At 40.5% G+C, this 27,293-nt stretch overlaps 2 protein-coding genes and 1 long non-coding RNA gene across 3 annotated transcripts; 2 read left to right on the top strand and 1 right to left on the bottom strand.

Annotated features, from left to right (window-relative positions):
- Positions 1-1,354: 1,354 nt before the first annotated feature.
- On the top strand, positions 1,355-18,086 carry LOC148374751 (ectonucleotide pyrophosphatase/phosphodiesterase family member 7-like). The gene is made up of 7 exons (XM_088340552.1): positions 1,355-1,532; positions 5,281-5,535; positions 6,503-6,648; positions 7,215-7,844; positions 12,723-12,972; positions 17,604-17,724; positions 17,815-18,086. Exons 2-7 carry the CDS (start codon positions 5,298-5,300, stop codon positions 17,864-17,866), a joined length of 1,437 nt encoding a protein of 478 aa, XP_088196678.1. The 5' UTR covers positions 1,355-1,532; positions 5,281-5,297; the 3' UTR covers positions 17,867-18,086.
- On the bottom strand, positions 4,709-8,582 carry LOC148374752 (uncharacterized). The gene is made up of 4 exons (XR_015850940.1): positions 8,426-8,582; positions 8,282-8,349; positions 5,680-5,817; positions 4,709-5,532 (listed from the first exon to the last, which is right to left on the bottom strand). It is a non-coding gene; the product is annotated as an uncharacterized LOC148374752 (long non-coding RNA).
- A 1,608-nt stretch (positions 18,087-19,694) lies between the features above and the next one.
- cbx2 (chromobox homolog 2 (Drosophila Pc class)) lies at positions 19,695-25,666 on the top strand. Its single transcript, XM_088340543.1, has 5 exons — positions 19,695-19,826; positions 19,935-19,978; positions 22,121-22,186; positions 22,257-22,326; positions 22,394-25,666. The coding sequence occupies exons 1-5, from the start codon at positions 19,713-19,715 to the stop codon at positions 23,573-23,575; spliced, it is 1,476 nt and encodes a 491-aa protein (XP_088196669.1). The 5' UTR covers positions 19,695-19,712; the 3' UTR covers positions 23,576-25,666.
- Positions 25,667-27,293: the final 1,627 nt, after the last annotated feature.

The raw sequence follows: 27,293 nt of genomic DNA on the forward strand, positions 1-27,293 counted from the left end.
AGTAAACATTTTATGCAACGTGATTAGACATGATACTGCAGGGTACACATGTATAAATGACTTAAGAGGGGAAAAATAGAGAAACACTATCAGAATAAAAGGCCAAAAAAATGTTTACAACGTAGTGCTTATAGATGGGCCAAAGTTATAATACTAGTGCAATGTTTGTGGATGAAAAATAATATTGCATCATAACAACAGTGCAATAAGAAGTGCAATACCATTTAGCAGCAACAAAATTAAAACTATAGTAAATAAACATGAGTTTGTAAAACAACGAAATGGCCAAACAAAAACAAACCTGGCCTGACAAAATCCAAATCAGACAAACAAAGACCGAAACTAGAAATGGAAAATGCAAAGGCAAAGTGACAAAGACATCTAAAACAAACAAACCTGGCGTGGTGGTGGAAACGAAAATAACTAAGACCCGACCAAGTATGCTAGTCCAGTCATATATTGAGACTCCTTGTGATTAAAGGCTATACAAATAAACTTGACTAGAAACATGACTTGACTCCGATTTTTAGGGACGTGTATGGAGATTGGACACACCTGTGCCCATCTCCAGGGTTGGGGCCCCCTGGTGGTGGAAGTATTTCTGGACCCTAATACACTGTCGAGTGCAAAATTACATGCTATTATCAGTTTGTTGGATAATTGATTTTATTTTACTTACTTATTGTGTCTATAATGTTACATTATCATTACAATATTAAAACAACCTGCAAAAAAACTTTCATATTTTGAATCTTTGTTTTCTGTTCTTTTTTCATTGTTGTCTTTTATTTTTTCTTTGCTTTTTACCTTTATTATAGCTTTTTTCTCCTTTTTTCCATTTCTTGTTTTAATTTTTATTATTTTCCTCGTTTGTCTCTTGTTGCCTACAATTTTAATGCGTTTTTTTTTTTTTTTTTCTCAGTTGTGTTTTTTCATTCATGTTTTTATACCATTTTACTTCGTTTTTCTTGTTTTCTTCTATTTTCTCTCTTTTCCCTTTTTCTTTTCTTGTTCTATTTTTCTTTTTTCATTTTTGACTTTTTATTTCCTCGTTCCCCTCTTGTTTGGCCTTTTTTCAGTCTTGCTCAGGTAATATATAGATTAAACCAGTGCTCAAACATTACTAAAACGACTTGGTGTCTAATTATGGGGGAAGGTGATGGAACAGTTAAAGCGGAGGGAGGGACGGGGGGAATTTCGCTCACAACACCGGCTCTTTTGTATGAGCTGAGCCTAAAAAAAATCGGAATTCCCATCACTACTTCCAAGGGGGAACCAATTAATTCACTTTTAGCAGAGCTACGTGGAGCGACCCAGCTCACCGCAGTGTTTGCACTCAGTCAGCAGGTCGCGCTAGAAGCAAACAAAGAGAAACTCCAGGCGAGTTTCTTTCTAAAGGGTCAGATAAAGTTTACATGGCCGCTCAAGTTAAGCACTTGAAGTTCTCATGGCGCCGATATAAGAGTCAGCAGTCCATCCTCGAGGAAGAGAAAAAACGAAGTCGTGCTGATTGCGTGCGTCCGTGTGAGTTGGTAAGTAAGCGTCCATAAGAGCGCACTGGCATGAATATGAATGAGGCAAATGAAAGCTGATGAATGTTTGCCCTTATCTCCATAAAGATTAGACAATTCCCTTGAACCATAGCCAAGGACACGCACAATAAAAGGACACTTTTTTCTTATGTTCAAAACACCTGGAGACGGTGGAGCATGTCCCGGCCTCAACACATAATAATTCGTTTTTTATTTTGATATCTATGAACAAGAACCTTAGGACACATTACACATGTTTGTAATAATGTGGACAAGTCCCCCATATCGGGATAGAGACATGTATCACATTAGCTACTCAAGGTTAAAGCAATAAAGCGGGTAAGGTTAGAGTACTGATTTTTAGGTTTTGCGAACACAGGCTTACTATATATTTTTCTTGAGTTTTTCATCATCTGGTTTAGGATTTAGTATCATTATTGCCTCACACACGCCTCTGCCAGTTGATGTTGGCATTTACTATGTTTTTTCATCAACCAGTTCAAAGGAATCGCCCAACTGAATGTGGAAGGGAAGATTTTCTTCTCAGTAGTTGCAAACAGAAAGACCAGCTTTCTCCTGGAGAACAACTAAATTGATATTAGCCGCCAAAAGGTCTGTATTTCAGGAATTCCAGGCTGTGTGGAACATTCAAATGATTTGGAACCAAATTCAGATTCAAACGTGAGATGTCCGACCTACACTTCGTCTGGCTGGACTTGGAAAATGCCTTTTGTTCTCTCCGTTAGCAGCTTAAAACGTTTGCACTAGATATTTTCCACATCCAAAACTGTGTCCAAGGGCTAGTAGCCAACTACAACCTGCAAGTCTGCTATGCCAGCTAGAACACCACCACCAACTGGCACCGACTCTAGAAAGACATTGCAATGGGGTGCTTCATCTCTCCCATTTTCTTCACGATAGCCTTCGAGGTGATTTTGATTGGCAGTAGGCATATGGGGCGAGAAGTGAGAACACATTCAGATCATTGACTACCAGCCCTGCAGAGTTACATGGTTAATATAATACGCCTGCTGGAAACATCATCATATACTTTCAGGCTCCTAAAGAGATTTGAAGAACTCCTCAGATGGGCCAGAATGAGGATCAAATGGGCAACGTCCCGCAGTCTGTCAATATGGAATCTCCTTCACAGTGGATGGACAAAAGGAATCCACTGCTGCCCGAACAACTAGTGCGATGCTTGGGAAGGCTGTATAAAGCTGAGCAGTCTGATACTCACATGCCAGCCACCATCATGCAGCAGCTAAGAGATAGACTGAGGAGGATTGAAAAACCTTCCAAGGAAACTCAAAGTCTGGTGCTATCAATTCACCCACTATCAGCGCCTACTTTGGCCGCTGAAGCTCTGTGACTTCACCTCATCTACAGTAATAAAGGTGGATGAAAAAGCCAGCAGGTTCATATGCAAATGGCTCGACTTACTTCAGAGCCTTTCCAACAAAGGCCCGTTTGGAAAGTCCAAACTTCAGTTGCTCCTGAACAAGGTTCCCTCTAATTTTCCACGGGTCTGAGCGTTCACACAAAGTCGGTGAGCAACGCTTGAAACAACAGTGAGCAACCATAATCCCAAGTGTGGCAAGATAATTAATTATCAAACATGTCCAAAACTTGACATCAAGTTACATTTTGCTGTTTCCTGCAATGCAAAATTATTTTTCTCTTTTGAATGAATTGACTCATGTACTATTGCAAAGGTTGTACGGCCTACAAACATCGTTTGTTCTTACAATTCTTTCACAAGATATCCATTTCTTTTTATTTCCTGATATATTTTGTCGCATAATATTAGCATTTTGGGCTTATTTAGTCAGTTGTAAGATACAGAACTGTACTTAATCACATTTTTAGTGGAAGTACAATGTTGGCAACCAGATTCACTTGATACAATTGGAAATTATTTGAATGCAACACAAACTTTTTCTTCTTTTTTCCGTGTTTTTGTTCTACTTTTTTTAAAATTCCTTTTAAAAAAAAGCTCATTGTGTTTATTTTTCCAAGCTGTTACTTGTTTCTTTTTGTTCTCTATTTACTTTTTTTCCAACATTTCTTTCTTTTCTTTTTTCTGGCTTTTTTTCTAAATTTTTGTTGTTTTTTTCTCCTCCTTTTGTTTTTTTTCTCAGCCTTTCACTATTTTTTCATTTGGATTTTTTTTCTTTTTTTTGTACTATTCCCCCATTCTTTTGAGTCATTTTGTGCATAATTTACATAATATTTGGTCATGTTGGTACTAAAGAAGCAAAAATAACCTGGAGAGCCATTTAGGACCCTAAAGAGCCGGTTCCTTTTAGTGAGCCGAGCCGAAGAAGCCGGTTCTCACCAAACTTTACTAACTTTACTCAACTTCGTTCTCCTTCGACTCGACTTCAAAATACCGCATTTAGGACACAACGTCAGGGGAACCCGTCTATTTTTACCTTCATGCACTTTAACTTTGACTTAAGTCTCTTCTTAATTAGTAATTTTGAGCCCTCATTTTTGTGCTCTGGCTAGATTTTTTTGTGCGCTGAGAATGTGCGAGCAGTGCGCGATTGCACACACGCGCAGCTTAGAGGGAACACTGCTCCTGAAGTCCATCAACCGAGACTACAGACAAAAAGTGAGGCTTGTGCTGGAGCTACAAGATTCAACCGACCCATGTGTAAGAAACAGAAAGGAACCAGTGTGGACAAGATGCAAATGGAAGGCAAAAGAAGCTGTTGACCATGCAGGACAACAGCAAACTCATTCACAATGAAGTAGTAGGCAGGACACGGTCTGGGAGAGCCGGCTTGGGGAGGGGAAGAGCACCTGGGTTTTGGTCAAAGGCGAACAGAAGCTTCAAAGCTGCAATGAAGGGGCCCCATTTGACAAGATGTAAAGTAATATTTTGTTACACATTACAAAACCTTTTTGCACCGCACATTTATTATCATTGTTTTATATTTTTAGGAAGTGTACGTCTGATTTCTCAAAGTAAGGATCCTAGCAAGGTGTGTTTAAATGAAAAGAATAGGGATTCATGCGAGGTTTGAGGTTCGGGTTTATGTTTTTAAGACTGTTATGTCAATTGTTTATCAAAGCTGTTGATTTTCAACTAATTGTAACATTGTATATGATGTCCAATGGGGGGGGGGGGGAATGTCAATCAATTAATCAATAAATCAATCAAGACAGAGTTGGCTTTTGAACAAGTTTTGGTTTTAGAATGTGATTTCAAACTTAAATCAAGTAATTAAGACAAATGTGTGTCAGTTGAATATCATTTTTTTGTCATTGTAACATGTTAAATGCACAACAAATTTGAAATATGTCATCCTGATGGTGTAGGGTAGTTTACAATAAGATAATAAAGAGTTGTGTATAATATAAAAATGAATACTAATGAAAAATAAAAAACAGTATTTCACAATCCCCCTCTAAAGCATGGTTAACCTGTGTTATATTTTGCATCGTTGAAGGTGATTAGTTCCTTTGGGTGGAAGCTTGTTTTAAATCTGTTATTAGTAGGGTTTCAAGATGAGTAAGGCTTTCAGAAGCGGGTTTAAAGGCAAGTGCAAGTCACAAAAAAATGGACAGGACACATTAGTGTGGCTTGTCTGCCTTCACACTCAACCAGAAGAACTCAAAAGGCAATAAACCTCAGCAGAAAAATTACGATAAAGTTTCCTGATAAGATAAAGCGACAAACTTTGTTCACAAATGGCTGTTCTGACACTTTGCTTCGCTGTCAACACCATAAACGTTGTAGTTCGTTAACATTTAGTCATGCTGTGGAGAGCCGTCGTGTGGCTCCTGTGGGGGTCCTCGTGGAGCCTTGCAGCCCCTGCCGGACCCCCCAGGCAGAAAGTCCTGCTGGTGTCCTTCGATGGCTTCCGCTGGGATTATGACCGTGATGTGGACACACCAAACCTGGATCGCATGGCCCACGAAGGCATCAAGGCAGAATATGTCACGCCGCCGTACCTCACCATAACCAGTCCCACGCACTTCACGCTCCTCACTGGTAAGACATGTTGAAAATAACTCATTTGAATGTGCTGAGTTGGTGGTTATGTACAAGTAACCTGTATTATTATTTACTAAAAAAAATAAACATTTCATAAAATAATATGCTCTATAAAGATTAATAAAGTGAGGTTTTACTTACTTTTTTACTTGCACTTCAAGAGGTCCTCCTCCGTGTTAGAGTGGCCGAACCATTTTCTCAACCGCATCAAGCTTTCTTATTCCACTTTCATTTCAAAAGAAACGGCTCGCCTCTTCCTTACACTTTACACCAACCATACTGAATGGATGCACAAGATATTAAACAATAAAAACATTTAAGTTTTAGCATGCTAGCGAAAGAGTACACTTTGTTATGATTACACACAAACTAACTTCTTCTTTGGGGATCACAGCGCCACACGGCAGAAAAAAGCACTGCAGTAATGTCCTGTACTCGGTAAAAGGTGCACGCAATACAAAATCTAACAGCAATGTCCGGATATTTTTCGACATCCCGAAAAAAATGATCGTATCTACCATTTTGCGTAAGTCGAATGTTCGTAAGTAAGGGAGCATCTGTTTACTTGATTGTTTGATATTTTAATTGGATGGATTCGATTTTAATTGTTTATTAATTTTTGGGTTTATTTCCTTGACGGCGGGGTCTCAAACTCAATTTATCTGGGGGTCTGCTTTAAACAGAGTCGGGCCGCATCAGGTTTTTCAAAACGAAAGCTCTGATAAAAAACATTCCAGGGTTCTCAAATATCTAATAAGTGTGAGACCTTTGCTTTAAAGCAAACAATCTGCAAAGAAAATAATCTTGAGAAAATAATTGGCAAATAATCCATACATAACCTAGGAAGAGCAGTTTAGAAATACTGCAGAATGAGTTCATATTTTTTTTCCAAGTAAAGTAAGTAACTTCTTAAAATAGTGTTTGAAAAAATAAATCTAGGAATTTTGTGGGGTTTTGCGGACAGGTCGCTACATTGAGAACCATGGCGTGATCCACAACATGTGGTTTGACATCAGCACCACAGAGAAGAAACCGTACTACCAGACGCAGTTTGTCAACGAATGGTGGGACAACGGCACGCTACCCATCTGGATCACGGCACAAAAACAGGTCCGTCTCATGCGGAAAATTGTTTTGGCAGGACCAAAAAGTCGGTTACAATCTGGCGGATACTGGTACGCAGCTGGATAACTTCAGCAGTGGCCAAAGATGGATCACATCCAGAGTTTTGAATGGTGAAGTGGCATAGAGGCTTGTATTCTAAAGAAGACTTGACCTAGACTCCAGGTTGCCAATTAAAGATAGGACTTTGCAAGAAACATGACTGCTAAAACGGCAGTCTCCCGATTGCATTTGAAAAATGCCTTGTTGTGTTAAACAATCACACAAGACAATTCAGAAGAAATGTTTAACACAATGAGAAGGTCAGATCAAAATCTTACCTAATGCCATCAAACGGAGAGAGACTGAAGGCCTTTAATATAAGTGAAAAGATGAGCATTTTGGGACAAATTCATGGGGTAAGCACTGCCTGTGAATTTTGTCAATTAGCTGCTGGTAAGAAAGCTTCAAGTTGGAAATTCATGTTCATAGTTTTAGATACAGGAGGACATTATAAATCATGAAATCAATAGACCAAAGTCTCACGTCTCAGTCTTGTTTCTGTGCTTTTACAGGGCCTGAAATCAGGTTCTCTTCACTTCCCTGGTACAGCGTCCAGCTACCAAGGCCAGACGGCGATGGTACGAGAAGTAGAGCCACTTCTCTATAACTACAAGAACGAGACAGCTTGGCGCGAGAACACCGACAAGGTGATGTCTTGGTTCCGCGACCAAGATCTGGACTTTGTGTCGCTGTACTTCGGAGAGCCAGACGGCACGGGGCATCGCTATGGCCCCGATTCTCCACAACGACGGGACATGGTCCGTCAAGTGGACAGAACCGTTGGATACATCAGACAGTCAGCTGACAAGCACCACCTGAGCGACGTCTTGAACATCATCATCACCTCCGACCACGGCATGACGACCGTATATCGGAATGGACTGGTAGAGGAAATCACACTTTCCAAGATCCCGGGATTCTCCTTCCGAGATGTGTCCTTCCACCTGGTGGACTTTGGTCCTTCGGGGATGCTCCTGCCTAAACCGGGGAAGCTGGAAAAGGTGTACCAGGCACTTAAAGGGGCGCACCCGCACCTACATGTCTTCAAGAAAGAGGAAATGCCCGAGCGCCTACACTTTGCTCAAAATGACCGCATACTTCCCATCATTTTACTGGCTGATGCGGGATATGTCATCAATGGGGTATGTACAAAAACACAATTGGGGTAACTATTTAACAACAGGCATTATATTGTAGGGTTGCTCCTAACATTAAGGTTATGGTTTCAAACCTGTCATGAGGTCTCATTCCTGATGTCTTGTTAATTTTTAAAGGTTCTGATTCAAAACAGTTCTTTTTTGGGGTATAACTGATTAGGTTTTTCGGTGTGTGATTAGGTACCGAAGATACAGTATTTTCAAAATATCTACACATACATTCTATTCTTGAATCAAGTGGCAGATTTAACAAAGACACAAATCCAAAAAAATAACTTGTTAACAAATTCAAATGGACTATTTAATTTGTCTCATAAAACTCAGTTATAAAGTTTTTATTGCCGTTTATTAATTAAACATTTTCCACTGTTGCACTTTTGGATAGAAGTACACATACAGTGATTCATGAGAGCAATACTCACAGAGTTACGGATATAATGTAGACCCTGAAGCCAATGTATTTGGTACGCTCCAAGTTCACATCTTCAGCCTTAATGAGATGACCATCAACATCACTTTATGACCACTTCAACTATCATCTGTGATGAAAAGAAGAAGATACTCACTGATGTACTTTGAGATACAAGGACCCGCTCGATAGTGGATACGGACGGTGAAAACGTTCAGATAAGATGTGAAGCGATAAACTATGGTTGGAGGCCAACCTGAATAACTGCTTTAACAGTGACGCTAGCATTTACATATCGGGAAAGTAAGGCTTCAAGCAATGTTCCCTATAAACTGCGCACGAGGGCAACTGGACAGTGCCCTGCACGTACTCGGCGGACAAGGAAATCTATCCAGCGCAGAGAGAGAGAGAGAGAGAGAAAGAGAGAGATAATTCCATGTACGTCGTTTTTCTCAGGTTACAGGCAGCATAGAGGTTTCATGTTACAGTAAAGTGATTTGCGAATATATATTAAAGGGTAATGTTTGTCATCACCTCCTAGTGCTGAAAGAAATCAATTTTTGCAACAGATTTATCTGAAACCTAAGTTTTCAAGCTTAGTGTAAAACCTGGGTCGGGTTTCCAATGTGTCAAATAAATAAGTAACCATAGTTTTTAAGGCAGATAATGACAAAGGGTTAAAAGAGCAATGTATTATGTATTACTTTGTTATTCAACTTTTTTTATGTTTTTTTTTAATTCATGGCTCAACGTTGAATTCACTTTTTTAAATTTAGACAGGGTTAAGGTCTGAAGTCAAGTCATGTTTATAGCCCTTAATCACAAGGACTGGGCTGCACAGACCACATATTATTGCAAAACACAGTCAATTATTACACCATCACCTGATCCAACACCTACATGAGGGCAAGGAAAAACTCAAAAACCTCAACATGAGGAAAATGAAGAAACCTTGAGAAGGGACCGCACATGAGGTCATCCCCATTCCAGGATAACCAGGCTGCAACGGATGTTAGGATTTGATTCGACAGATTTAAAGAAGAGTTTTAGAACAAAATGTTTTAAAATTAGAATTTGGGTTTCAAGTCCATTTTAAACGCTTTAAAACTGTCAATTGGTTTGAAATGAGTCATTGTTTGAAATGGGGTTTTCCAGTCAACGTTAGGGCCCGGTCACACAGCCGTTTGCGTCTGTGTCGCGGGTAAAATTTCGCGGTTTTTTTTTGCCCGTGGTTGCCCGCGATGGAAAATGCGCAAAATTGGCCAACCCGCTGTTCATCGGTGGTATGCCCGCAAAACAGACGCCGGCGACGGTTCCGCTTCCTCATCGCGTCATTTCCGCGTCATTTTCTCGTGTGGACTACGGGTATAAAAGCTGCCGAGCCGGCGTTATGCCGAGAAATGCATCCTTGCCGAGATTTGCATCCCCTCGCCACTACAACCACTTTTACCTCGTTTTATCTCACTTTTATATCACTATTGGAAATTTTATGCCGAACATATAACAAAAACCACTTTGTCTTGCATTTGTTGGGAATGTAATACAACTTAAACCATTCCGTCTTTGTATTTGTTGTGAATGTAATCGAACGGTAATACATACAAATCACTTTTGAGCAGGTAACATGTTTATTTTGCCTTTTTCTATTCAAATCGCTCATATTGAAACTGATATGCACTCTACCATAAAGCTTATTTCTGCATAAAAAGCTTTACGGTAGAGTGCATAACAGTTCTCAAAAGTGATTTATATACGGTGTGCATTACCGTTCGATTACATTCAAAACAAAAACAAAGACGGAATGGTTTAAGTTGTATTACATTCCCAACAAATGCAAGACAAAGTGGATTTGGTTATATGTTCGCCATTACATTCCCTAAAAGTGATATAAAAGTGTTATAAAAGTGAGATAAAACGAGGTAAGGGCAGCACGGCGGCGCAGTGGTTAGCGCGTGTGCGGCACAGTTCTGAGGTCGTGGGAACCTCCTACGTGGGTTCAAATCCAGCTCCCGGCCTTACTGTGGGGAGTTTGTATGTTCTCCCCGTGCTTGCGTGGGTTTCCTCCGGGCACTCCGGTTTCCTCCCACATTCCAAAGACATGCATTTCAGGTGAATTGGCCGGTCCAAATTGTCCCTAGTGTGACTGAGCAAGTGAGTTGTCTGTCCCCGTGTGCCCTGCAATTGGCTGGCAACCAGTTCAGGGTGTCCCCTGCCCACTGCCCGGTGACTGCTGGGATGGGCTCCAGCACCCCCGCGACCGTACTGAGGATAAGCAGTGCAGCAGATGAGATGAGATGAAAACGAGGTAAAAGTGGTTGTAGTAGCGAGGGGATGCAAATCTCGGCAGGGATGCATTTCTCGGCATAACACCGGGCTGTAGAAATCATAACCGCTCAAGACACAGTCCCGTGAAGATCAAGATTTCAAGCTATGGCACCGAAGAAGCCAATATGTTATTATTGTAATAGTTTTTCATTTTTATTTTATTATCTTGTTATGAAATGAAAATAAATGTCAAGAAATAAAAATGGATAAAGAAGAGGTCACTACGGTGACGGGGGTCCATGTTCACCCTTTGACGTCTCGAGCACAACTGACGTGTGCTCGGCAAATCGCGCTGTATATACGCGGAGAAAGGCATTTGACAGTCACACGCATAACACGCTAATTTCACGTAATAACACCGCGATACAGGCGCAGAACATGCTATGACCGTGCTCCACCCACGATTACCCGCTGAAATTTCACGTCCTACCCACGTGTAACCACCGTCGTTCCGCGTAATTTCCGCGTCATTACCTCGTGTTTATCACGTGTGCCGCCCGCGGTTAACACGTGGTCTAAAGTTTTGAGCAGCGCAAAACTTTTTCGCGCGGCCAACCGCGTGTGGATTTCCGGCCGCGAGTAAAGCACTGCTTTATCTCGTCTATATGGCGATCTCAAAGCGTCCAACAGCGTCTGCTTCACGGGCAGAAATTTCTGGCCGTGATTCAGCCTCGACACGCCCGTGAAAGGCTGTGTGACCGGGCCCTAAAGTTTTGAGCAGCGCAAAACTTTTTCGCGCTGCCAACCGCGTGTGAATTTCCGACCGCGTGTAAAGCACTGCTGTATCTCGTCTGTATGGCGATCTCAAAGCATCCAGTAGCGTCCGCTTCACAGGCAGAAATTTCTGGCCGTGACTCAGCCTCGATACAGACGCAAACGGCTGTGTGACCAGGCCCTTAGGGCTTGAAGGCTCGGTTTGCGTTTCAAAGTAGCCTTTTAAATCTGTGACAGATGTACTGTATACAGGATTAGAAATTGGTATTTGAATGATGGAATCATCCAGAGAAGTGTTCAAAGTAGGGTTCCCATTCACTTTCAATCAGGATTTAAAGTAGGAATGATTTATTCCATGAGATTTCTATTTTAAATCATATAGAAAATTTTAATTTCTCATAGGGGCTTTAACACGAGCCTTCGGCATCAAGTTTTGAAACAAGGTTTGCAGTTTGAAATACGAGTTTTAAGAAAAATCTTGATTCCAAAGTCTAAGTAAACAGGATTTAATCCCAGGTCGCAGTGGTGGGAGTACTGAAAACGTACCACTGCAGTACCTGTAAATTAGAAAACACATCAAAAGTTATTGGCCTCTATCTCATTATCACCATATCTTTAGTCAAGGTAACAGAGGTGAATGTTAATTCCGTTGTGCATTTTACATGTTGCAATGACAATAAACGTGTCACTTACAATGATTAGAAAAGAAGAATAGAATAGAATTTATTGTCAATGTAACATGTGAAATGCACAAAAAAATTAAAAAAATTCTAAGGTATTGTGACTAAAAATAATGTAATAATTAGTTAAAATCCACAACTGGTGGTCCAGTGTTCTTGGACCTGTTAAGACTGCATGGCACAACAGAAAGTTTATGTCCCATGGACTTTCGTTATGTAAAGAATGCAGGGAGAGTCATTTGGTAATTATTTATATCGTTACTGTTCACTTTCAGACTTGTGTCCTGTGAAGAATCGAGAAGGGTTTATTTGATTGTGGCTTATGGGAAAACAATAAATGGTAAATGGTCTGCATTTACTTAGCGGTTTTCAAGTCAATCAAGACCTCCCAAGGTGCTTTACATTTTTACATTCAGGCACTCATGCAATCTTCAACATTTTTCTGTTAAAAACTGAGCCCCTCGTCAGAGAAGGGAAAGTTATGCGGCCCTCTCAGGAAAACGTCGGGGACCCCTGCTTAATATAATTTTATCGTTTTTTTTTCTTCCAAAACCTCCCCACTCAGTTTGGCTTTGTTTTTACAAAGCCAACATCTCCCTCTGCTGCGCGGCAGTGAGCATTGCTTGTGGAATTTTTGTGTACAGTGAACCAAAAGAAAAGGAAGATTCCCTCGTGTATTGTACTTTTGGTTTGCATTGTTTCAAATTTTATTTTCTGGTGTATTTCGTTATTCAGTATCTCCCAGTCCAATTCAACAAAGGCGAGCACGGCTTTGACAACCAGGAGATGGACATGAAGGCTTTCTTCAGGGCAACAGGCCCGGCGTTCCGGAAAGACGTTAAAGTGGGGCCCTTCGAGACGGTCCACATCTACCCGCTCATGTGCCACATCTTGGGCATCCGACCAGAAATCAACGACGGCAACCTGGACGCCACCAAGCACATGCTGCTTGGCTATACCGGCGAGGACGAGAGGCAAGAAGACGGTCAGTGGGCTACGTTTTAATGAACTAGATCATTTTTTTAAGGTTTCAAGTTTAAATTGGGGGCGTGACGAGGGTTTCGTTGCTAGGTTTGATTGTAATGATGCCAGACAAAACAGTTGACATTATTCAAAGTCATTCTAATTAAACTGCATTGGTCAGTGCAGCGTCTGCCGTCATTCGGAGCCTGTACCTGTCCGTCGTGGTGAAGAGGGAGCTGAGGCGAAAGGCAAAGCTCTCGATCTACCGGTTGATCGACGTTCCTACCCTCACCTATGGTCATGTACTGTGGGTTATGACCGAAAGAAACGCTCCCGGATCCAAGTGGCTGAAATGAGTTTCCTCCGCAGGGTGTTTGGGTTCTCCCTTAGACATAAGGTGAGAAGCTCAGTCATCGCGTAGAGCCACTGCTCCTCCGCATTGAGAGGAGCCAGTTGAGGTGGCTCGGGCATCTGATAAGGATGCCTCCTGGACGCCTCCCTCGAGAGGTGTTCCGAGCATGTCCCACCGGCAGGAGGCCCCAGGGGCGACCCGGGAAAAGCTGGAGAGACTTTGTCTCTAGGCTGGCCTGGGAATGCCTCGGGATCCTGTCGGATGAGCTGGAGGAAGTGGTTGGGGATAGGGACGCCTGGGCTTCCCTGTTAAGGCTGCTGCCCCCACGACCCGACGCAGGATAAGCGGAAGACAATGAATGGATGGATGGATTACAGCATTTAAATTAGTGCTATCTATCTATCTATCCATCTACCTTGGTCATATCCCTCAAGAGGGGTGACTGACAGCAAGACAACACATACAATAACAAAGAAAATAAAAGGGAAATAAATAGCATAAAAAACACACAAAAATTTTTGGACGATGGCCAACCCAATTGCCCAAACACCCAAACAAGTCAGGCACCTCGGCACCTAAGTTGGTCATGCTTTCGTCCCTCCAGATGAAACAGGACACCAGAAAGCGGCCATGTCACTCAGGTCAGGGTGACACAACACACTCTTTTGTTCGACAGCAGGGCCCGACAGCTTTCACTGGTTTACCCCTGCCGCATCATACGGTTGCCCAGCCCATCCTTAAGAACGTGTCAATCCCACTATCCTTTCACAACACCTCTCCACTCCTTTCTATCACCAACAAGAGCTCTAGCCTCCATTATATTTATACCTCTTTCCTGCAGTGCACTCATAACACCATTCATCCACGTCAATCGTGGCCTTCTTCTTGGTCTCCTTCCATTGACTTCTGCTCTGTAGATCCTCTTCAACATTCGCTCCTCATCCATCCTCTCCATGTGTCCAAACCAACCGAGTACTCTCTTATCAACACGCTTGCTCAGTTCCACGACTACTCCAGTTCTGTCTCTCACAATTTCTCAATCTATCCAATCTTGTCACTCCTAACATAGTCCTCAAACGCTTCATCTCAAAAACATTCAATTTCCTTCTTAAATCTGCATCCAGGCTCCAAGTCTCTGGACCATACAACACAGTCGGCACAATCACACTCTTATACAGTCCCCTGTTAACATCCATACTCATACTCTTGTTGTTCATCACTCTTCTCAGAGCACCCAAAACCTTGCTTCCTTGATTCACTCTGTGCAATACCTCGCACTCCATTCCACCAACTGCAGCCACATCACAACACAAGTACCTAAAGCTTTCAACTTCTTCCAGCACCTGTCCATGCAACCTGATTTCTAACGCCATGCCCACTCCATCACGTGAATACTTCATTACCTTACTCTTTCCAACATTGACACATAACTTACGCCTAGCACATACTCTTCCAAACTCCGTTACCAACCTTCTCAATGTTTCCTCAGAATCAGCCACAAGCGCTGTGTCATTTGCAAACAACAACTGACTTACCTGCCACACTGTTCCACTGTTGTCCATCATCTCTACACCTCTGCCAAATACTCTTGCATTCACCTCTCTCATCACACAATCCATGTACACATTAAAAAGCCAAGGTGACATCACACACCCCTGTCTCACACCAGTCAACACAGGGAACCACTCACTTGTCTCACTCCCTACTCTTACACATGCTCTGCTGTTCATATAAAAACTCTTCAATGCTTCCAACAACTTTCCACCACCTCCATACATCACCATCACTTGCCACAACGCCTCTCTATCAACTCTGTCATACGCCTTTTCCAAGTCCATGAAAGCCAAATAAACATCCTTACTTTTTGCAAAATATTTCTCACACACCTGTCGTACTGCAAACACCTGATCCACACATCCTCTTCCTTTCCTGAAACCACTCTGCTCTTCCATCACCACCTCATTCGTTCTTTCTCTTACTCTCTTAATCAAGACTCTTCCATACAGCTTACCCGGCACAGACAACAAACTGATACCTCTTGAATTGACATATTCATACTTATCACCTTTACCCTTATACAATGGCACCACACATGCACTACACCAATCAACAGGAACCACACCACTTAAAAAGCATACATTCAACAAGCGTACTAACCAGTCAATCATATCTGTGCCAACCATCCAACCCAGGTGCCTTCCCACCTTTCATTTCTTGCACTGCCTCTTGCACCTCCCATGTTTCCACAAGGTTCACATTTAAATCACCCAACACGGGCATTCTCTCCATACCATCGATCGCCTCGACTCTCACTTCTCTCCCATCCTCCACATTCTCCACATTCAACTCCTCAAAATACTCTGCCCATCTCGTCCTGACTGCACTACCGCTAACCAGCAATCTACCATCCTTATCTTTCACTTTCTCTTCCTTTCCAGACTCGCTGTTTCTTACTCTTTTCACTTCTTTCCAGAACACTTTTCTCCTTTCCTCAAAGTTCACTCCTATCTTCCGACACCATTCATCATTTGCTGTCCTTTTCGCTGCTTCCACTGCCGCTTTTACCAACCTTTTCTTCACTTTATATCTTTCATACGCATCGCCCCCCCTTATCTTGCAGCCACTCCTCAAAGGCACGTCTCTTTTCTGTCACAGCCTCATCATTTCACCATTCACATCATTTCACCATTCACTTCCTTTCCTAATACCTCGACCAACTTTTCTCATTCCACACACTTCTTTTGCACTCCTCAACACTGCCTCTTTAAACCACTTCCATTCAATTTCCACACTCTCCCTTTCTCTTCTACTAATCCGTTCATACTCTTCCCTTATTCTCTCTTTAAACTCTCTTTCCTTTTCTGCCTTATTCAACTCTGACATTTTCACCTCTTCCCTCACACTCTTCTTATAACTAGCCCTCCATGATCCATCTATTCTCAGTTTTCCTTCCACATAAAAATGATCAGACATACCACTCATTTCACCTCTGTAAACATGCACATCCAACAATCTACTTAACATCCCTTTCTTAACCACTACATAATCCATCAGTGATCCGTCCACCATCTTGCCACTAACCACTCTGACAAAGGTATACTTATTCACGTCCCTCTTTTTAAACAATGTATTTCCAATCCCCAACTCATTTTCCACACATAACTCAATCAATTTCTTCCCACTCTCATTTCTTCCTGGTACTCCATATCTACCAATCACATTTTCAACCGTTTCATCACCCACTCTAGCATTCAGGTCACCTAGTATTACCACTTTCCACCCTTCTTTCACACTTGCCACACATTCAGACAAGTCCTTCCAGAACTGCTCTCTCTCCTCAGCGCTTCTTTCTGAACCAGGTCCATATGTACTTATAAACATCCATACTTCTACACCCCACTTCAACCTCACCCACATCAATCTGGAAGATATCTCTTTCCACTCCACCAGGTTTTCCTTTGCTTTCTCACTAACAAGCACAGCCACTTCTTCTCTAGCATGTCCACCTGTAACTCCAGACATTCTACCATACATACCTCCAAGCTGTAATTCACCCTTTCCTTTCATCTTTGTTTCACTCAAGGCTAACACATCAACCTTCTTTTAGTCATCATCCTTGCTGCTGCCTTAAATTACAGACTACACGCTTTTATTTTTTCCTACATTTTTAACAGTGCAGCTTTGAATACAGTGCTGCTTGTTTTTAGTTGTTCTGGTGGGGTGGACGTTCGCAAGGCCCTTAGCGGCGACTTTCACGGATTTCCCATTCCGCAGCACCCGATGGGAACTCCCAAGTCCTTAGAAATGATGCAAACTAGAAAAAAAATCCTCACCTGTAATATCCAGGCGTAAATAGGGGTCGGGCCTAAAAGGTGAGTAGGATTTAGACGAAATACCATATGTATTTGTGTAAAACACCCACTCGTAACTTTTGATTAAAAATCGATAGGCTATAAAATTTAGTTTGGCTTTTTCTCAGCTAAAACTAAGCATTGAGAGTGGTCGGGTACATGCGGTAGAGGTAAGATCTTGGGCCCAGACCCGAACCCAGTCCGTAATTCGGGTCAGGCCTAAAATGTCAATCATTAGTTTAGGCTCAGCCGGGCATCTCTTTCGCTGACTTTTTTTTAATATAATTATCCGCTTGTCATGGGTTCTGTGTTTCCTTTTCGATGTGGAGACCACTTGAGATTCGTTCTTAAATTTTCTCGTGTGGCTTTTAAACAGTTGCGCATGAATATTTCACATTGACGGTTTTTAGTGTGGTTTACATGAATACCTTGTTTTCATTTATTTTTAAGGCAAGGGTATAAACCTATTACGGAATGCTGTCACTGGTTTGACTGCGATGGCGGGATTTCTCCTTGTCGTTTTTTCTGCAACTATAATCCACAAAATGATCAACAACAGATCACGCAGAAGGTAACAAGGAAAATATCAATGAAATAAATGTTTATTTTTATTTTTTTCAATTGTTTAAAATAAGGAAAAGGTTTTCGGTATGTGTTTCAGATCACAACTTCACAAAAAAACTGCAGAAGCTACTCAGCAAACTTCCTTTTGAGGAAAAACAACATAAATTGTATTCTTCAATGTGCATGTATGCATATTTGTGTGTGATGATATATCTATAAATCTATTGAAATGTAATTTTTTCACATAGTGTTGCCAGATAGGCCTAGTTTTGTTTTTCCTTAGTAAATCGAATCAACATTTCAAAACTGAATTTTATATTTCCTTGTTTTTTCTCAGTGTGATATTAAAACTGGTTTGATGATCTGAAATGTTTGAAGTGATAAATTTGCAAAAAAAACACAAAATCCACAAAGGAGGCAAATTCTGTTTCATGGCACCGTAAATGTCAGAGTAGAGATCGAATAAAAATATAAAGCTTTCAAAAAGTGTTTGATGTAAATGTAAAGGTTAGAAAGTGGAGTTGAATATCAGCGCCGTGGTTTCATAACAGCATAAAAACTTCACAGTAGAGTTATATGCTAGGTTTAAAGGGATGGTGTGTATTTTTTAGCGCCTTTAAATTGTGAAAAAAGTGTAATTATTTTTAAAATACAATGTTGATTAAAATAATAGGCAAAAATACATGAACTAGCATATAATTGTGCATTTTTTTTAAATATTAATAGGTCAAGGAATGTTGAAATATTTTACATTACATAAGCCTCACCTCGAGCGAGCTGACATGATTGTCCCCCATCTTCCTGCTTATGGTACCGGAAGCCTACTCATGAACAGACTCTGCTCACCCATAGAAAAGTGGATGTAGCACTGATGGCAGTCTGGGCAGCGCATATGCTGTCTCATTCATGCTGCGTATGTCAGCGGACACTTGTGTGAACTCTCCTGCAGTGTGTGCGCCAGTCCCTACGCAGGGAGCAACCCTTCCCAGCATTTGTCACAAGAATTCTGTCTCTTGTTCAAAAAACAGCCAAGTGTCTCTACAAGTTGCTTTTTTGTTGCTTTAATCTGTATATTACCAATTATCATGTAACATGATGCACAGAATGACTTAAAAAAGAGAGGGAAATGCAGCAAAAAAGACCACAATGAAAAAAGACACAAAAGAAGAAGAAATAAATAAAAGAAGAAAAGAAGAAAAATGTAATAAAGCAAGAAAAAAAGTAAAAGGCAAGGTTAAAAAAAGAAACAAACATATTATGAAATGAATAAGAACAAGCAAAAACATGAAGTAAAAAGCTGAGAAAATTAAACAAAAGAAGAAAAAACAAAAGGGGAAAATAGAGAACGAAATAAAAAAAGGAATACAAATATGGAAAAAGCTAGGAAAAAAAGAAACAAAGGAAGAAAAACTAAAACAAAAAAGGAAAATGGAGAACAAAAGAAGAGAAAAAAAGAAATTATATTAAAAAAGAAAAATGCATGGAAGAAATGATGTGTAAAAAGCAAGGAAAAATAACCAGGGGGAAATACGTGAAAAAACGTGAAAAGACCATTTTTGGGGGGTCCCTTTGATCGGTATCTTACCAATATTAACATAATATTATGCATTTTTTAATCTACTAAATTTGTAATAGCATTTATTTTTACCCCATCCAGTGAAGTTTTAATTTATTGAAACTGTGAAGTTTTTTCTACTATGCAACCTTAAATTTAAGCTACTGGATTTACTTTGGAATCCCTCCAACAAAATGTCATAAAAAATATTGACTTCAGTGCAATAAAAGTTAATCGTGTAATAATAGTTGCACTCGTGTCTGGTAACACAACTGGTTATGATCTGAACTGTAATTACTATTATGTATAAAATCTTGTTTCAAATATCAACAATAATTTCCATCGCACGTCACCAACACTCTTTTACTGTGAAGTGTATTCTCGTTCTTTCCTTTGAGGCGGAAGTTTTATTTTGAAAGTAGTTTAATGTGGTAGCGGTGATGACTTCTCTGCTATTGTTATTGCGATCGTGCGGGTCCACCATGGAGGAGCTTAGCGCCGTCGGCGAGCAGGTTTTCGACGCCGAATGCATCCTCAACAAAAGGCAGCGTAAGGTCAGCAAAAGCGCAAAAGTTTTCACCTAATTTCTCAATTGTTTTTGTGGCGTTTTGTGTCCACCCGGCTTTGTGCTCAAAGCGTTTTTGGCGCTTCTTTGTGTGCAGGGAAAGTTGGAGTTTCTAGTCAAGTGGAGAGGGTGGTCATCCAAGTAAGTCAACAAAACCCAAAACCATGAGAATGATTACAGCGATATGGCATCATCCATTCTTCCCCCGCTATCTTTAATGTGTTATCTGAAATCGGGTGCGTTTTAGTCCTGGTTGCTTGTGGTATTTCAGATACACAAAATACTTGTTGTTAAAGGCACCAGGTTTGCTTTATCGTCTTTTGTTTGTTTATTCTATTTAACCCTCACCTATATTGACACAATATACTATATATTCAATTCAAACGAAAACATTTATTTTTGTGCTGTATTTTTTATGTTTGCAAACAAAAGGAGATTGATTACATTCAATTCACCAGGTTAATAAGCTACAATACATTCGTGTGGGGTTTTTAGAACCAAGGATGTTGGTAATACCCTTAAGTGCATGTTGTTCTTTTCATTCCCTAATGTTAATTGGTATAAACGTATTAAATAAAAATAAACTAGGTATTTGCGTTAAATAACATTTATACCTGAACCTTGGGCAACAAATTGGGGAAGGAGCAGGGACAATTAAACCTACTGTGTAATAAGAGTTTGAATTGCTATTTCAATATAATATTCTTTTTGTCACGTTAAAATAATCTTCAATACTGTATGTTTTTGGTGCAAATTTGTTTAATTTTCTTACATGGTAATGTTTACATATTTTCTGGTCAGATTAGGTTCTTTTTTTATTTTTTAACAGTGGCCTAAAACTGTTGCCTGCCTTCTGCTCGGCCTACATGTCCTTTGTGTGTGTGCGTGCGGGTGTGCATGTTAAGGGTGGGGGTGGGCTGATTTCTGGTCTGGGGGTCTTTTTTTCTTTTTTCAACAGACTTTTACCACATGTTGAACTTGTTTTTGTGCCACATTCAATTTATGTACATAAAACAACAACAAATCCGCATAGTGAAGTTTCTACTCATAAACTGTAGCCCCTTGAGTGCTTAAAATAATAACTGAAGTGCAGCTCAAATACTTGCAGATGTTTTTTTTTCTTGGTCGTTTCTCGATGCATAAGGTACTGATGAATCAAAAGTGGGTGTTGAAATTGACCCGATAATCTCAGAAGCCTACCTCAACCCATCCCCCGATTTCGCTTTGAAGTCTTTCACGCAGGCATAGGGAAATGGCGGAACATTCCGGCATTTGTAAGCAGTGTGAAAGGGGCTGGTCAAGAGTCGAGCCAAAATGACAACAGTGTTTATATAGTTGGCAAAATTGTTGTCATTTAGAGCAATGAGTTTCATAGCCGTCGTTCATTTTGATTGATTGATTTTGACAATATTTAATAAAATGATCAGACGAAAACAATCATTTCACACCTCTGTTGATCATTTTTAGATGAACCTCAGTAGGCATGTTTATGTTGCATTTCCCTTAAAATGAAAACTTTAATAATTGAACGGAATTTGTTTTTTGAAATTGTTTTAAGATAATAATGTGTTAACCGGGTAATTGCAAGTGCAGTTATAAAAAGGATGAGGACAACTTTCTGTGGTTGACAGAATAATGACTCTCGTGTTCACCAGAAGATCCTGAAGGAGAACATCCAGCCATCTGTTCATCCCCCCTCAAACTAAAAGCGCTCTTGGATCATGCAGCAGGACAACTATCCGAAACCCACTAGCAAGTTCGCCTCTGAATGGCTCAAAAGAAAGAAATAAGATGAAAGGTTCTGGAGTGACTAAGTCAAAGTCCAGATGTAAATACATTTAAGATGCTGGGTAGTGCATGCTAAAATTCCCTCCAATATAGCAGATGTGTATTAATTTTGCAAAGAAAAGTGGGCCAAAACTCTTTCACAGCATTCTGAAAGATTTGCTACCAATTATCGTAAACGCTCGATTTCTGCTATCATTGCCAAAGGTGGCCCAAATTGCTATTCTGTTCTTGGGCAATTACATTTTCACATATGGCCGGAACACGTGTTGATTGGGGTTTTTGTGGTGCTTGAATAATTGGGATCAGTATTTCAAAACTGCATTTTGTATTTCCTTGGGCTGTCTCTGTTCAATATCGAAATTGTTACTTTTTCATGGTGCAGCATGTGGTACAACATGTTTAAAAATATTTTGTGTGACAGCATATCTCCAGCTGCTGCCATGCACCATAAGGAATTCATAATTTTATTTTTTTTTCATGTTTGTTTCTTTGCAGACACAACAGCTGGGAGCCGCAAGAAAATATTCTTGATCCCAGACTTCTGGCGGCCTTTAACAAGAAGTGAGTTTCTTCAGATGTTTCTGTGACACAGAATGTCTGGTATCTATGCACTAAATCCCATGCACCCTAGGGAACAGGAAAAAGAGTTTCTGATACGGAAACGCGGGAAAAGACCGAGAGGACGACCACGTAAAAATACTGTAGGTTGGACATGTTTTTTTTTTTTTTCATTTTGGGGACAAATAAGAAAATATTGCTCTTCTTTAGGAAACCGTTGCAGAGGCCACTAAGTCAAACAGCTCTTCCTCAGGATCCTCGTCCTCATCATCTGATTCCTCGTCTTCTTGTTCCTCATCGCCCTCGTCCTCCTCGGAAGACGACGACGAAGAGCAGCAGGCGACCTCCAATGTCCCAACACGTGACCTCCACCCCAACCCCGTCCCCCAGAAGAAAGCTCAGATTGTGATGGCCAAGCAAGAGCCGCCCAAAAAACGCGGCAGGAAATCTCTAAGCAAAGGCCTTCGGAAGAGTTATAAGAAGGATTCCGATCTCCCGGGTTCGATCAAAAAACCGGTTCACCTGGCCAGCTTTGCCTTCATGGGCTTCCATCGTAGCTCTGGGGGAGGTCCCAACCCCAATTCACCAGCACACGGGGGGACTTCTAGGAACTCTTTGAACTCTGTGTCAGCTGCGAGGTCTATCCCACCTTCCCCCGTTCCGATGATGAAATCAAACCCGGGAAAGAATGTCAATGAGGGCAAACCTTCCATCCCTGTGCTGGAACCGTTTAAACCAAGAGGGTTGGATGCTTTTAATTTAAACATATCCAAACATCAGATCACAGGACCCCCCCAGCGTACCACAAACACCCCTAGTGTGCAAAAGGCACACGTGCTTCAGAGAATAACAAACGCTAAAGCTATGGCAGCCCAAGCAGAAAAGAACATCACGACCAATCAGCCTCTAAACCTTCACAGTAAAGTAACACAAGGCAACAAATCACCCATTTCCAGCCCTGGTTCAGCTTTGAGAAAGGTGACACAGCCTGCTCGAAAATCCAACCAAAACCATCCATACAAACCCCCAATGAGTCCCACTTCCCCAGGGGGAATGCAGAAAACTCCCACCAGCAAAGATGCGATAAACATCAAAACCTACAGAGGGAAGCTAGACAAAAGCGAGATCCATAAGTCTGAAAGCCACCAGGAAAGAACCACCTCCAAAGATGGCAAGATGAGCACAGGCGAGGATGAGAGCAGCTCCGACTCGGACCGTGATTCCTCAGATGCCAGCCAAGAGCGTTTGGTGGTGGCTCACAGCCAGGACTGGAAACCCACCCGCAGCCTGATAGAACATGTGTTTGTCACAGATGTCACCGCCAACTTAGTCACGGTAACGGTCAAGGAATCGCCCACCAGCGTGGGATTCTTCAGTATCCGAAACTACTGATTCGACCAGAGACATGTACTCTGACCAGCACATCAGAACTTGCCATGATTGTTGTAATTTATTGACCTTTTTGATACAATAGAATGTGTGTAATCATCTGAATTCACTGTTGTCCAGTTTAAACATTTTAAGGACCAATAAGACAGATGCCCATCAGCATAGGGGAACAAAAAACGTTTGACAGGTGATTGTAATTGTTCAATTTGAGACATAAGTTGGAAACATCAGTTTACAGGGTCCCACCTCAAATTGTTCCCATCGACATAAATTATTAAAAGCATTGTTTCTAAACATCAGCTCTTGACCAAAAAAGACCATGGAACTTCAAATATGTGTTAATCTGAAGTTGAAATGGGTAAAATATTTTGTTAGGGTAAAGTCAAAGCTTTAAAGCTTAAACTTTGTTGACAGCACTACACAATCTAAGATAAACAAGCACAGCCAGCAGTTATAGGGGGAATCTACTGCCATAGTGAAATTACTTATAACACACTTGGAAATATTGTGTTCAAAGGGTTGGACCTACTGAAAAATTGCCAATACCTCACTTGATACTTAACAGGGCCAGTGTCAAAACATAAAATACTGTACACTGTAGTTGATGTGATGTAAAAACTGGTGACCCATGACATATTGTGAGTACAAAAAATTTCATCAAACAGGTGCTTTTTTAAATTTTCTAACCTTTATTTTTATCTTGACCTTTCATGGGCCAACTGCACATCTTTTTAACATCCAATTCTAAAACTTTCTAAAAGCGTCCTTCAGGTTTTACTCAATAAACCGACCTTCATTTTTGTCCTTCTTTAGATCTCAAACATGACTGCGAAAAATTGGATAGTTTGTAAACAAAAAATGGCTAGGTGGATGGAAGTTTCATAAATCTGCGCTAATCTTGTGCGTAGGAATATTCAGGTGTTTAGAGTCAGGCATTCGTGATTTACCATTTATCGTGCAGAATTTTCTGAACATTAATGTCCTGTATAAAACAACTCATCATTCTGTATGAGATTTTTTTCCCAGTTGTCGCCAATCAATATGTGTCTTATTTTGGAACTATTTACTTGTAGTATGCACCTAGAGTTTATTTTTGTATTACCGCTTTTATTCTTGCTGCATATCATTTTCAATCCAGGGTAAACTAGCCTCTCTGTCTTATTGCTGTGTTCTGAATAAGGCTACATGGTCAGTTATTTTCAAAGCTTTCAAGTAAGTTTGGGGAATTACTCTGATTAAACTGGAAAAAATATTGAAAACAAGTTTGAGAAAAAAACAAGTAAATGGATCAATATTCCAGTTTTGTGGAATGTTATGCCAAATGTTGGTTATCTTTGAAAATACCAGACTTGCAATTTGTTTCCAGCATGTTGTCATTTTATCAGAAAGAGGTGAACCATGTGCGAGATAGAACAAGTCTCTGTACTTTCTCAGATAACACTTTTAGTCTCTTAACAAGATAGCTACCAGAAATTATATTTCCCCAGTTCAGAGAGGAAAGCTGGTGGGGGATTGCGTGAGCAAGCATACAATAAAGGACCAGATGTCCCTGGAGCCACTTGGGGTCTTCTCTTTGTTTTGTGGCAGCTGCTGACGTCTCTTTGGGATCTTTTTCCTCCATGTGACGTAACACTAAACAATGTAAGCCCCCCCTGAAAGGGAGACTAGCTACTATGCGTTTTCACTCAAGCCTCCAGATTAATCTGGCAAGCGAGCAGCCGTTTTGTGGATAGGACACAATGACATCGAACACTCTTGACTTGTGTATGTAAGAAGAGTGGAGAGATGATTGAACGAACAAATAGAGGAAGCTTATCTCAGAAGTGCAGCGGGAAAATGTGATGGACAATACATTAATGATTACAGCATTCAAGAAAACTAGTAAATGTTTCCAACCATTTTTTGCTCTATTATTTTTGATTTAACTATAGTAATATAACGCCTAATCGTCAATGCATTAGGGAATAAATAAATACACCTACCTCATAAAACAAGTAGCCAAAAGATTTAGTATGTTGCTGTCAAGCTGTGTTTCTTCACTTACTGCCTGACTATCATAAAAGTGAAACAATACAAATACAACAGTTAACGTTGTGTCTGTGTCAGTAATAAGGGGTATTGTCTAAATTTTCTTTTTTTTTTTTTTTTTTTAGCATATTCAATTAATTTGGCCGTTTTTGCTGATATGCTTCCTAAAAGTAAATAAAAACAGTACGTGCCTTGTTTGTGGACCGGAACTTTATAGACTTGATATCCGGTCATCAAAATAAAACCTGTTAGTATCCGACAAGAAATCTTAAACGGTCGTTTACGGGTCAAAATCCTGGAATTTTGAATTTTGCTATTCATAGTAAACATTAATTGAATAGGATTTTAAAATGTGTTTATAAAAACACTAAATCTGTAGTTCCTGCACTGACATATGTTTAAGCTAAAACAGCAGTGATTCTACGGCTTACCACAAGAGAGAGCCTACACACCATTCGTAAAACCAGAATTGATGAATCACTCTTTCGGCGTTTGCAATGATGAAATAATTGTGCTTAAACATTTTTGATGCCAAGGCCATTTCCCCATTCACAATTTCGATGCACATCGTTATCGAAAATGTTTAAAAATAATCATTACGACAGTAGTTCCATGTTGTTGTTTTTAAAGCTTAAATACAGGATATCCTTTTGTTATAATGATTTTGTCAAGATATTCGAATGGACCCAAACACAGGGAAGCCAGGACTGTGGAAGATGTGCTCAAATGGGCAATGGCGTTCATTAACTAAACCTGACATGATGAGGGGATGGTGTAATAATAGTCTGTGGTTTGCAATCATCTGTGATCTGTGCAGCCCTTTGAGACTCCTTGTGATTCGGGGCTATACAAATAAACCTGACATGACAGTAGAAGATAGCAAAAATGACTGGATATGGCAACCAGGATGACAATGGCAATTGTTGTCCAAACAGTCTTTATGAAATCATTATAAAGGGTCAGGTGTAGGAAGATCGGACAAGGGTGTGTACAGTTCCAAACCCAGTTGGCCTGCCCTCTGGGGGAAGGTGGCAAATTTTGAATGTTGCCATATTTTTATCCTGTATTTATTTGCAATTTTAAACAGCATTATCAAATAAAACAAATTTAATATATTTTCAGGACATTAGTGCCTCATGAGCAGATCATTAGTATATTTAAAAAAAAAAAAATTAATCTTCTACCACTTATGTAGATGAATGTTACAATTGCTCAACTGATAACAGAATGAAGCAAATATGCTGAACAAGGCCATGCTCATTTGCCCCAGCACACTTCTTCGACACTATCCGTTCCATTTCAATTTTTTTCCCCCATTTTTTTTCATACAAACCGTTTTAATGGATACGCTTTCACTGGACAACCTTTGCGTTTTAAGGTCTAAGGCAGGGTTGTCGAACTCAGTTTGGCTCTGGGGGGCCGGATTAAGCCTTTCTGTTCTTAGACAGGCAGGATCAGTAAAAGAATTTCAACTCCAAATTTTTAGCTAATATTTTTCAGTAGTATGCGTTATCATTCAGCCTCCATTAGTAACCAACCCTATATGTTGTAATCACGGATGACAGGGGATCTGTTCTAAACACAACGCATTTATTCACTAATAATATTGGGGAACATATTTGAATGTTTGGCATTTAATCCGTTTGCTGTTTTAGTTTACCAGATGAGTGAATGCAGTTTTACACCTTGACCA

Source organism: Urocampus carinirostris, chromosome 1, assembly GCF_059441175.1.
Source record: "Urocampus carinirostris isolate Australia breed hairy pipefish chromosome 1, RoL_Ucar_1.0, whole genome shotgun sequence".
Classification (NCBI taxonomy): domain Eukaryota; kingdom Metazoa; phylum Chordata; class Actinopteri; order Syngnathiformes; family Syngnathidae; genus Urocampus; species Urocampus carinirostris.

Bases quoted from the DNA above. Each gene is read 5' to 3' on its own strand.
- cbx2 (XM_088340543.1), top strand. From the start codon at position 19,713: ATGACTTCTCTGCTATTGTTATTGCGATCGTGCGGGTCCACCATGGAG. The intron at 19,979-22,120 runs GTAAGTCAACAA...GTTTCTTTGCAG, and splicing joins TGGAGAGGGTGGTCATCCAA to ACACAACAGCTGGGAGCCGC. The intron at 22,187-22,256 runs GTGAGTTTCTTC...CATGCACCCTAG, and splicing joins CTGGCGGCCTTTAACAAGAA to GGAACAGGAAAAAGAGTTTC.
- LOC148374751 (XM_088340552.1), top strand. From the start codon at position 5,298: ATGCTGTGGAGAGCCGTCGTGTGGCTCCTGTGGGGGTCCTCGTGGAGC. The intron at 6,649-7,214 runs GTCCGTCTCATG...GTGCTTTTACAG, and splicing joins GGATCACGGCACAAAAACAG to GGCCTGAAATCAGGTTCTCT. The intron at 17,725-17,814 runs GTAACAAGGAAA...TATGTGTTTCAG, and splicing joins AACAACAGATCACGCAGAAG to ATCACAACTTCACAAAAAAA.